The sequence below is a fragment of the Bubalus bubalis genome, chromosome 3, assembly GCF_019923935.1.
Source record: "Bubalus bubalis isolate 160015118507 breed Murrah chromosome 3, NDDB_SH_1, whole genome shotgun sequence".
Taxonomy (NCBI): domain Eukaryota; kingdom Metazoa; phylum Chordata; class Mammalia; order Artiodactyla; family Bovidae; genus Bubalus; species Bubalus bubalis.
Window position 1 is genome coordinate 53,115,868 of NC_059159.1, and position 12,531 is coordinate 53,128,398.

The 12,531-nt window shown below is 36.7% G+C and overlaps 1 protein-coding gene across 3 annotated transcripts in view; it reads left to right on the forward strand.

Annotated features, from left to right (window-relative positions):
* SKA2 (spindle and kinetochore associated complex subunit 2) overlaps positions 1-11,964 on the forward strand; it is a 30,413-nt gene extending 18,449 nt beyond the window's left edge. For 2 of the 3 annotated variants that reach the window (XM_025281188.3, XM_045164962.1), the window contains 3 exons: positions 6,298-6,474; positions 10,045-10,152; positions 11,666-11,964. In XM_025281188.3, the coding sequence (XP_025136973.1) occupies positions 6,298-6,474; positions 10,045-10,146 (279 nt within the window). In that variant the 3' untranslated portion in view covers positions 10,147-10,152; positions 11,666-11,964. The remainder of the gene's footprint in view (positions 1-6,297; positions 6,475-10,044; positions 10,153-11,665) is intronic. The other variant, XM_044939623.2, reaches the window with a different exon arrangement.
* Positions 11,965-12,531: the final 567 nt, after the last annotated feature.

A 12,531-nucleotide genomic window follows, 5' to 3' on the forward strand; every position in this document is an offset into this window, starting at 1 on the left:
CAGTTTTTACTGCTTACATGAAATAATGGAATGCCAGGATTCTATAGTATAGTTTTAACTATACTACCTTCTTAATTGACTTGACTTTGTCCTTCCCTCTTTTCTCTCTTACTGAAGAAAATCAACCCATTCTGGTCAAGTGGTACCCCAAGTAATTAGCCAAAGCACTCATCTGAGTCAGTATATTTCAAGTACTATCTGGAAGACATTTCGTTTGGGGCGTCCACTTTTCTCCCACCTTCTATCTCTCATTTTTTATCACATTTCCAGTTGTTTTATTCTTCTAGAACTTTTTTTTCAAAAAACAGCTTTACTGAGCTATAATTCACATACCACAGAATTCACTCTTTTAAAGTAGATAATTTAGTGGTTTTTAGTATGTTTAGTTTATTGTAATTTTTAGCAGTTTAGTATATTGTATGGCCATCATCACAATAAATATTTGAGTATTTTCATAACCTCAAAAAGAAACCCATACCTATTAGCTGTTTCTCCCCATTAACAACCACTTCCCCCTCCCCTGGCCAGCTTCCAGCAACTACTAATCTACTTCCTGTCTCGATACTCTACAGATTTGCTGTCTGAACATTTCATATAAACGGAATCACACAATATGTGGCCTTTTATATCTGGTTTAGCATTTTATTTAAAAATTGAAATATAGTTGATTTACAGTTTTTCAGGTAGAGAGCAAAGTGATTCAGTTATACACACAAAAATATGTGTCTGTGTGTATATATATATTTCAAATTCTTTTCCATTATAGGTTATTACAAGATATCGAGTATAGTTCCCTGTGCTATACAGTTGATCCTGTTGTTTATCTATTTTATACATAATAGTCAGTCAGTGAGTTCAGTCGCTCAGTCGTGTCCGACTCTTTGTGACCCCATGGACTGCAGCACTCCAGGCTTCCCTGTCCATCACCAGCTCCTGGAACTAGCTCAAACTCATGTCCATAGAGTCAGTGATGCCATCCAACCACCTCATCTTCTGTCGTCCCCTTTTCCTCCTCCTGCCTTCTGTCTTTTCCAGCATCAGGGTCTTATCCAGTGAGTCAGTTCTTCACATCAGGTGATCACAGTACTGGAGTTTCAGCTTGAGCATTAATCAGTCATTTGAATGAATATTCAGGACTGATTTCCTTAAAGATTGACTGGTTTGATCTTGTAGTCTAAAGGAATCTCAAGAGTCTTCTCCAACGCCACAGTTCAAAAGCATCAGTTCTTTGGTGTTCAGCTTTCTTTATAGTCCAACTCTCACATGACTACTGGAAAAGCCATAGCTCTGACTAGACGGACCTTTGTCAGCAAAGTGATGTCTCTGCTATTTAATATGCTGTCTAGGTTAGTCATAGCTTTTCTTTCAAGGAGCAAGCATCTTTTAATTTTGTGGCTGCAGTCACCATCTGCAGTGATTTTTGGGGTCCAAGAAAATAAAGTCTTTTACTGTTTCCGTTGTTTCCCCATCTATTTGCCATGAAGTGATGGGACCGGATGCCATGATCTTAGTTTTTTGAATGTTTTAAGCCAACTTTTTCACTCTCCTCTTTCACTATCATCAAGAGGCTCTTTAGTTCTTCTTCACTTTCTGCCATAAGGGTGGTGTCATCTCCATATCTGAGGTTATTGATATTTCTGCCTGCTATCTTGATTCCAGCTTGTGCTTCATCCAGCCCAGCGTTTCTCATGATGTACTCTGCATATAAGTTACATAAGCAGGGTGACAATATACAGCCATGAAGTACTCCTTTTCCGATTTGGAACCAGTCTGTTCCATGTCCGGTTCTAACTGTTGCTTCTTGACCTGCATACAGATTTCTCAGGAGGCAGGTAAGGTGGTCTGGTATTCCCGTCTCTGTAAGAATTTTGCACAGTTTGTTGTGATTCACACAGTCAAAGGCTTTGGCATAGTCAATAAAGCAGAAATAGAGGTTTTCCTTGAACTCTCTTGCTTTTTCGATGATCCAGCGGATTTGATCTCTGATTCCTCTGCCTTTTCTAAATCTAGCTTGAACATCTGGAAGTTCACGGTTCACGTACTGTTGAATACATAATACATACATAATAGTATGTACTGTTAATCCCAGATTCCCAGTTTATCCCTCTGTCACCCCATTTCACCTTTGGTAAGCATAAACTGATTTTCCACACCTGTGAGTCTGTTTCTGTTTTGTAAATAACTTCATTTATTTGGAAGTTATCAACTATAGTTCCACATGTAAGTGATATTGTATGATGTTTGTCTTTCTCTGACTTCATTTAGTGTAAAAATCTACAGATGCATCCATGTTGCTGCAGATGGCATTATTTCATTCTGTTTTATAGATGAGTGGCAGTCCATTGTATACAAACACCACATCTTTATCCATTCATCTGTGGATGGACATTTAGGTTGCTTTTATGTCTTAGCTATTGTAAATAGTCAGTGAATATTGGGGTGCATTTATCTTTTCAAATTGGAGTTTTCTCCAGATATATGCCTAGGAGTGGGATTGCTGGATTATATAGTAACTATTTTTAGTTCTTCGAGGAACTTCCATACTGTTCTCCATAGTGGCTACACCAATTTACATTCCTACCAACAGTGTAGGAGGATCTTTTCTCTCCACATCCTCTCCAGCATTTATTATTTATAGACTTTTTAAGGATGGCCATTCTGACCAGTGTGAGGTGATACCTCGTTGTAGTTTTGATTTGCATTTCTCTAATAATTAGTGATGTGGAGCATCTTTTCATGTGCCTCTTGGCCATCTGTATGTCTTCTTTGCAGAAATGTCTATTTCAGTCTTCTGCCTATTTTCTGACTGGGTTTTGTTTGATATTGAGTTGTATGAGTTGTTTATCTATTTTGGCAACAATTAAGCCCTTGTTGGTCCTATTGTTTGCAAATATTTTCTCCCATTCTATAGAATGTCTGTTTGTTTTGTTTATGATTTCCTTGGCTGTACAAAAGCTAATAAGTTTGAGTAGGTACCGTTTGTTTATTTTTGCTTTTATTTCCACTGACTTGGGAGACTGACCAAAGGAAACAGTGGTATGATTTTATGTCAGAGAATGGTTTGCCTCTCTTCTCTTCTAGGAGTTTTATGGTGTCGTGTCTTATATTTAAGTCTTTAAGCCATGTTGAATTTATTTTTGTGTATGGTGTGAGGGAGTGTTCTAAGTTCATTGATTTACATGCAGCTGTCCAGATTTCCCAACACCACTTGCTGAAGAGACTGTCTTTTCTCCATTGTATATCACATCTTCTTTATCGATTCATCTACTGATGGACATTTAAGTTGCTTCCACGTCTTGACTATTGTAAATAGTGCTGCTGTGAACATTGGGGTGCATGTATCTTTTCAAATTAGAGTTTTCATCTTTTCTGGATATCACTTAGCATGTTTAAAGGTTCATCCTGGTTGTAGCATGTAGTACTTCATTTCTTTTTACTGCTGAATAATATTTCATTGTATGGCCATACCACATTTTCTTATTTATTTGATCAGTTAATAGTTTGGTTGTTTCCTTTTGGCTATTATGATCATATTCCCATAAGCATTCATGTACAGGTTTTTGTATGGACGTTTGATTTCATTTCACTTGGGTATATACCTAAGAGTGGAATTCCTGGGCACATGGTAACCCTATATTTAATATTTTGAGGAACTACTACATTGTTTTCCAAAGCAGTTGTACTATTATACTTTCTCAGTTTTTTGGGTTTTTTAAAAAAGTTGTAAAATATGTAAGATAAAATTCATCATTTTTTCCATTTCAAAGTGTGCAGTTTCGTGGTTTTAGTACATTTATATCATTGTGCAGCTATCACAACCATCCATCTCCAGAACTTGATTTCATCTTTCCAAATTGAAACTGCATCCATTAAATAATAACTCCCCATTTCCCCCTCTTCTGTGAACTTTACTACTCTAGTTATCTCATATACACAATTTTCCAGACTACACATTTGGTGTCATCTATTATTTCTTTGCCCCTATCAAACGTACTACTAAGTTTTCTTAACTTTTCTTTAATAATATCGCTTTTCTGTCCTTTTCCGACTTCTACTTTTCTACCTCTACTGCTCATGGTGTAGTCTTGATCACTATTTGTAGAATTAAGTCTTTAAATTAGATTTTTTGTTCTGATTCATTCCTGTTAGAATTATCTTTATTTATCATTTCCATCATCAAAAGCTTAGCAAAAAATCTCCAAGGAAGAAAGGAGTAGAGGGCCATGAACTGAGCCTCTGCCTGTAGCCATAAGGTAGGGTCCACAAAGGAAATATTTGAATAGTGAGACAATAATCAAGATAGTATAGTTCTGTGCAAATCAAGAGTTCATTTTAAGGTTAGAATAGGAAGGAAATAAGGAGAGTCAAAAAGAGGGATATCAAAATTACAGGGCAAGTCTGACTTTTTGATTGTTATAGGGTGTGGAAAGACGGTAACCCTCCTAACTATTGGTGGGAATGTAAATTGGTACAGTCACTATGGAGAACAGTATGGAGGTTGCTTAATAAACTAAGAATAGATCTCCCATATGACCCTGCAATCCCACTCCTGGGCCTATGTCCAGAGAAAAACATAATCCAAAGGATACATGCACCCCTGGGTTCATTGCAGCACTGTTTACAATAGTCAAGACAGAAGCAACCAAAATGCCCATGGACAGAGGAATGGATAAAGAAGATATGGTACATACATACAATAGAATATTACTTGGCCATCAAGAAGAATGAAATAATGCTATTTGCAGCAACATGGATGGACCTAGAGATTGTCGTATTGAGGGAAGTAAGTCAGAGAAGAAGAAATATCCAATGACATCCCTTATATATGGAATCTAAAAAGACATAAGTGAACTTATTTACAAAACATAAACAGATACACAGACTTAGAGAACAAACTTATGGTTGCCAAGGGGAAGGATGGGCGGAAGGGATGGTTAGGGAGTTTGGAATGGACTTGTATACACTGCTATGTTTAAAATGGATAACTCACAAGGACCTACTGTATAGCACATGAAACTCTGCTCAGTGTTATGTGTCAGCCTGGATGGGTGGGGGGCGTTTGGGGGTAGAATGGATACATGTATGTGTATGACTGTTCACCGGAAATTATGACAACATTGTTAATTGGCTGTACCCCAATAGAAAATAAAACGTTTAAAAAATTTATAGGACAGGTCTGACTTTTTGATTGTTTAAAATAATTTGGCAAAGGATTAGTCTATTGGCTATTAAACTGAGGAGGTATATTATTATAGGACCTAGAAGGTTGGTGGCAAATGGAGTAAGAAAAATGACACTAGTTTTGAAGCAGGAGTCAAGAGGAGTTATTTTCCCCTCATTGTAGGGACAATCTATGTATACTGGAAGTCTGTATAAAGGGAAATATGAAAAGGTTATTGAAATATAGGAATGTTAAGTTTCTGGAGGATATGGGGAGGAGACAATAATAGTGGTAGTGTTAGGAGCTGAGTAAGGATCAGACTAGATGTTTTCATTTTCAGGTGAAAAGGCAGGAATAGAAACTCCCAGGTGTTTTCTGTCTTCTCAGTAAAGTAGTTGGGGTGAGATATTCTGCCAAGAATGAGTGGATGGGAACTGGTAGGAATAGAGAAAGTTTGGAATACCTAGTATTGGAGAGCTTGCTAAAGAACCACGAAGGAATGAGAAGAATCATTAAGTGGCAGAAACATAACTTTTGAACTGTCACAGTTGAAATGTCTTTTATGGAACAGTGGTTATTTACATTGAAAATTAATTTGAAAAACTAACATAATTTATAAACACAGTTGCTTGAGTTGGCATGCATTTTGTATAGTGAGGTACGCCTTGAATTGGTACTCATACATACTTTAGCCCTGTGACACTGTATTTAAGAATTTTATGATAAGTGGTTTCAAGTTGTCTTTTCTATAAGAACAAATCAAAATAGTTCCTTCAGTACCTTCTGAATAACATTTAGGATTGCGTCTTAGAAGTACTGTGTAATTATTATGAACTATACATCAAATATTATGTATCTAATGTAACATTATTTGCTGTTTAATATTGCTATTTTGTGTGTGTGTGTATGTGAGAAGGGTTATTTCTGTACCTAGGCTTTAAATTCCTTGAGAATAGTATCTAGGTCTTATACTTCTCTCTTTCTTCCCCTCCTCCCATTCTGTCACATAGTTGCATAATTTTTTATAGTGTTCTATTAAATGGATGGTAGTATGTGTTGTATATATTTTAATTCTAAAAATAAGCCTTATTTTTCCTTTCCAGATTTAATATATATTAATTTTTTTCCTAATGTAGAAAAATCCAGTTACACTTTTAAAGGAATTGTCAGCAATAAAGTCTCGATATCAAACTTTGCATGTTCGCTTTAAACCAATTGCTGTGGAGCAGAAAGAGACTAAGAGCCGCATTTGTGCTACTTTCAATAAGACTATGACCTTGATACAAGAACTGCAAAAGGAAACAGACCTGGAGGTAATGCTTTCTGTTGATTGGCTGGATTTGAAGAATTTTAATTCTGAATTTCTCATTGAAAGATAAATCCCCAGTAACTCTCATTTTGAAATTCAGCAGTGTGAACTATTGATAAAGAATGAGATTTTCTTGATTCCCTGAAGTGTAAGATCTCGTATCTCCTTTTAAGATGAGCATGTGGAATTGACATGGTTAGTGAAGGGGCATGCTTTCTTGGATTATGTAGCAACAGCAGAAGAAAAAACTTGCTAACATTATATCTATCAGTTCTGCTGGTTCCTATAAGAACTAATGAGACTGAGAAATCTAGAAAGCATCTATTCCAGTGACTGTTCATTCTCCTTTTCTTCAGTTGGGATGATTAGCTTGGGTAGGCCTAACCTTAATTTCTGGTCCTTCATTCTCCACCCTCTTCTCATCTAGTATAAGAATCTTTCTAATTGTGAGCCTCTGTCACTGATGTGTAAAACTCTACAGACATGTTAGAGTAGGAAAAAGAATATGAGCTATTAACCTAGGCACTAAGATCTTGAACAGCCAATTGAAGAGATTGGTAGCATTTTCATTTACTATTAAGCAAAGTTGGGGGCTTTTGAAAGAAAAGATAGCTTAATGTAGATGAAATCATCAGATCAGATCAGATCAGTCGCTCAGTCGTGTCCTCTCTTTGCGACCCCATGAATTGTAGCATGCCAGGCCTCCCTGTCCATCACCAACTCCCAGAGTTCATTGAGACTCAACGTCCATCGAGTCAGTGATGCCATCCAGCCATATCATCCTCTGTTGTCCCCTTCTCCTCCCGCCCCCCAATCTCTCCCAGCATCAGAGTCTTTCCCAATGAGTCAAATCTTCGCATGAGATGGCCAAAGTACTGGAGTTTCAGCTTTAGCATCATTCTTTCCAAAGAAATCCCAGGGCTGATCTCCTTCAGAATGGACTGCTTGGATCTCCTTGCAGTCCAAGGGACTCTCAAGAGTCTTCTCCAACACCACAGTTCAAAAGCATCAATTCTTCAGCGCTCAGCCTTCTTCACAGTCCAACTCTCACATCCATACATGACCACAGGAAAAACCATAGCCTTGACTAGACGAACCTTTGTTGGCAAAGTAATGTCTCTGCTTTTGAATATGCTGTCTAGGTTGGTCATAACTTTCCTTCCAAGGAGTAAGCGTCTTTTAATTTCATGGCTGCAGTCACCATCTGTAGTGATTTTGGAGCCCAGAAAAGTAAAGTCTGACACTGTTTCCACTGTTTCCCCATCTATTTCCCATGAAGTGGTGGGACCAGATGCCATGATGTTTGTTTTCTGAATGTTGAGCTTTAAGCCAACTTTTTCACTCTCCACTTTCACTTTCATCAAGAGGCTTTTGAGTTCCTCTTCACTTTCTGCCATAAGGGTGGTGTCATCTGCATATCTGAGGTTATTGATATTTCTCCCGGCAATCTTGATTCCAGTTTGTGTTTCTTCCAGTCCAGTGTTTCTCATGATGAAATCATAGAGTTGAATTTAATTATCTGGACAAAAGATGTCCAATAGGTTTTAATTTCTGGTGCTTACTCCAGTCAGTTAATTGGTAATAACTGCTTAGAATGCTGTTTAAGGAGCTGTGTCTAGGCATGGCTAAAAAGTTATCTGCTGTGGAGTGTTGATAGGAGCAGCATACGTGGTATTTATTTGCCAAGTAGGAACTAAATTATGGCTTAAGATATTTGAATTATGGGCTTTGTAACTCTCAAAGGTGGATTAGATCAAGAATTCTTTGTATTACCAATGGAAGAAAAGAGAACAGTGCCTGGTTAAAATCATAAAGTGAGGTCATAAATGTATCTGTCATGGAGAAATGAATAGTGCGAGAGGGGAGGGCAGTGAAAAGCGCACAGAGGGAATAGAGAGTAGGCATTTAAACAGTATGGGTGGTGTTTTGTCACCTGCTAATTAATAAAATGCAAAAAGGAAGTATGTATGTGATAAGCTTTTATAAATAAAACCAAGTCACATATTCTTCATTGTATGTGATCAGAACTTGACAATAGAAGTCCATAAATTTGTTCCCAGGAAACAAATCTTGAAGAGAGATTAAGTGTAGTTCTGAATGTACACATCAACATGTATGTATAGAAATCCATGAATTAATTGATGCATGGTAAATTTGGGTGACTGAACAAAGAGAAAAATGATTTTTTGAATACTTACTAAAAATCGTTTTCATTGGATACAATAAATAGATGGCATATTTCTGAGATTAAAAAAAGTGGTACAGAAAAGTAGTAATGATATTGATGTATATTAGTCACTCAGTTGTGTCCAACTCTTTGCAACCCCATGGACGATAGAGTGCCAGGCTCCTCTGTCCATGGATTCTTCAGGTAAGAACTGGAGTGGGTTCCCATTTCCTTCTCCAGGGGATTTTCCCAATCCAGGAATCAAACCCCCTTCTCCTGCATTGAAGGCAGATTCTTCACCTTCTGAGCCAGGGATGTCAAATCATTTGAGTATCTGTAAAGGTTTTCATTTAGTTATCTGAAATGAGCAATAATTATATCAAAGGTAGAAAGCTAAGGGAACTTTTTCATTTTGGATCAGATAATGACAAAAAGGAGAAATGGAGACTTCCTGGCAGTCCAGTGGTTAAGACTCTTCACTTCCAGTACAGGGGCTGCAGGTTCAGTTCCTGGTTGGGGAGTTGGATATGGTTGGTCTTGGGCCTACTAGTTTAAAAATGAGATAGTATTAATAGTAGAAAGTTCAGAGAAAATTTTTATGATTGAAATGTGGAAAAGGGAAGGGCATCTATAAAGAGTTATATAACCATAATTATATGGCTCAAATAGTTCTATGAGCCCAGAATTTAAAGAACATGTAAAGGAATTTCATGTATAAAAGAGGTATATTAGACATAGGGTCAGAACTGTGAGAACAGTTAAGAAATCCAAAGGATTTTCAGCTGAGGATTCTGAAAATTTCTAGAGTAACCGAATGGGCTTTTACAATTATTTGGGGAACATGAAGAACAAGAAAGGGATGTCTACTTAGAGCAAATGGTACATTGTTTATAAACAACAGAATGCAAACAGAAAGTAAAACTCTTCTATTATCTTGCTATGATTTTTATCAAGGTGAGTGGTTTTTCATTTGGAAGGGCAGAAAATATATATTTGAATTGATAATACTAAAAAATAAAAAAACTTGAATTGATAATAATAAATAGGGAGATTAGAACAGAAAAGGAGGTGGATGGTAGGGAATACATATTAATTTCCTGATCTTTTTAGTTGCTATTAAGACACTGACATTTAAATATAGTTAGTTGTAAAGGTGACTATCAAAAGAAGAAAGGACCAAATTTGTTCCAAATAAAAAATAGCAAAACGGTCCCCCCACCAAACAAAAATATAGCAATAAATAGAAAATTCAAAATGCATTAAAGATAGAATGTATGTTATTCCATCAAAGCTCTGAAACATTTGTATTAAAGAAGAAAAATTTCTATGTATTTTAGAATAGTTAATTCCTGGAAAAACTCTTTGAAGTTTTATTAAACAGATGGTCTGAAATCTCTTGAATTTCAGAGATCACAAAGAAAAACATGGAATCATGGAGAACAAAGTCTTGCCAGAATAATATCATTTCCTGTTTTTCAGATAGAAGAGGGAAATTTTGTCACTATTTGAGTTGCAGTAAGTGTTTTTGTTTTATCCATGTGAACGTTTTGGGCAAATGGTTGGCTTGAGGAGCCAAACCAGGTGGGGTCTGCAATAGCAACATGTGGCTGTATATTAATGAATTAAAATTAAAAGTAATTAAATGAATACAGTCCTTCATCAATGCAGATACAGAATATACCCAGGATCACAGAAAGGTCTATTGGACAGCGTTGCGCTGGAGATTCTGATTCTGTGGGTATGAGGTGTTCCCGATTTGACAGTCTCTCTAGAGATGACCTATATAGTTAGGCAGATTTGTAACCATGTGAGTGATTCTTCAAGTCCTACCTCCTGTTATTTCCTCATTAACTCTTTGTTTCAGCTAGCCTATTTGTGGGTGCTCTGTGAAAGCCCCTTACAACTGCCCTTTGGCTTCTCTTCTCCTGTTTGGTTTTGCTGCTCTTACCCGCTTTTGTGGATTTGGTTCGTTGATTGTTTTCTCAGCATGTTCTCCCTTCCTGTGTAAGAGATTACTGACTCTCTTGAGATGTGTGCTATTCCTCAGACTCAAGCCTGAGGTAAAAGTGGCGCTATCCTTAGCTTCAGGGATGTGCCTGATTGGCAAGGGGAACGGATTTTCCTTTAACTAACATTGGGTCAGGAATGGGTTTGTAACCCAAATGATATGTGAGGAGGGGGAGTCTGGAAATAGGAAATTAGCAAGAGTTTCCTCACTGCTGAGAAACCCCTGGGGAGAGAAAGCTTTACTTGTTCTAAACATTGTATATAGATGTGATACCTGGAGTCACTTTCCTGTCAGCCTGAGAATAAAGGATATCAGAGCTGTTAGATGGAAAAAACCTGAGTCCTTACATTGTTGAGCTGCTTCATAAACCAGCCCTGAAACCTGCCCTTTTGTACTTAATGTGCAGTGATAATGCATTTTATTTATCCATTTTCATATGCGTGTCTGTTACTTGCAGATAAAAGCATCTTAATTATCCTTCAAAATTTAACCCGAGTCTCTACTTCTGAAGAAACTTCCAGACTATTTTTTTTTCACACTTCTTTTTCAAAATACTTTTTGAATATGTTCAGATGTGACTTCTTTGGTTCTGTTACAGTCCTTAAATTGTTTGATTTCTTTGTCTTGTTTCTTCAATTTAATTGAGTTCCTCGGAAACTCAATTATCAAAGTAACTTGTATGTACGTAGCTAATATGTATTTTTTCCTTGCCTTTATAAATTTGTCATTATATACCTAGTGTGAACTTGTGGAAACATTTATTGGTGTTACAAAGCAGAAATTAGTATAACAGCCTTTAAAGATTTTATTTAACTTTTAAAAAATTTATCTTATTGAAGTATAGTTGATTTACAATGTGTTAATTTTTGCTCTGCAGCAAAGTGATTCAGTCTTATTCTTTTTTTCATATTCTTTTCCATGATTTACCACAGGATACTGAATATAGTTCCCTGTGCTATATAGTAGGACTTTGTTCTTTTAAGCTTTTCTGAAATAAAGATTTTGTCATTTGTTTTCTAGTTGTTACCACTGACTGAAGAAGAGAAAACTGCAGCAGAGCAATTAAGAGCTTACATGTCAGACTTATGAGGAAGAAATGGACTTGCCAAAAGGAACTCTAATGGGGAAGAAATCAATCCCAGAAATTTAGGAAGATGTCTTGTTAACGTTGATGACTATTGGTCGGGAGATGACAAAGGAGATTTGGCTTGGGTGACTGGATAGTGAGGCCTTCCACAGAAGAGGGGGATGCAAGAGAAGGGCAGATATTGTATTAATAAAGTTCAGCCAAAGGGGCAGATTGTAAATAAAGAGATTTTTAAAATATATGCACACATGCTTAGTAATTTCAGGCAAGGAAGTCCCAACAGCATTTTGTATCTGTTTCTGTATAACTGGGATAACACAGATGTCCTGACTGACCTATTGCAAAAGAATATTACGTACTATCAGTCAGATGTGAATGAACATGCTTGGGAAATTAAAGGTTAGAAAAATATTTGTACTATATTATACATATGTAAATAATTTTATTGTTGAAAATTCTGATCGCAGATGTGGTCACCTTATTGGTGAGACTGCTAATATGTGACTTAACAGTCTCCCACAATACCTAACTTAGTAGAAAGCTGGCTTTTCTGTGACAGCTTCACTTTTATTTTTGTCCTGTTCCTTCTGCCTGCCAATGTTGAGCGTGAGCTCTGCTTTCTAATGCTGTTTCTGATTGTCCCTGTCACATTTCAGGGACCTGAAATATACCTTTGTTCTCCTCTAGTCTGCATTACTGTACTTGTTCAGTTCATTCTACTGTAAATCTCTATATATGAACCTTCAAGTTGTGAGCGTTCAAAGACGTAAACGTGTGTTTTCCCCTCAAATCACATAAG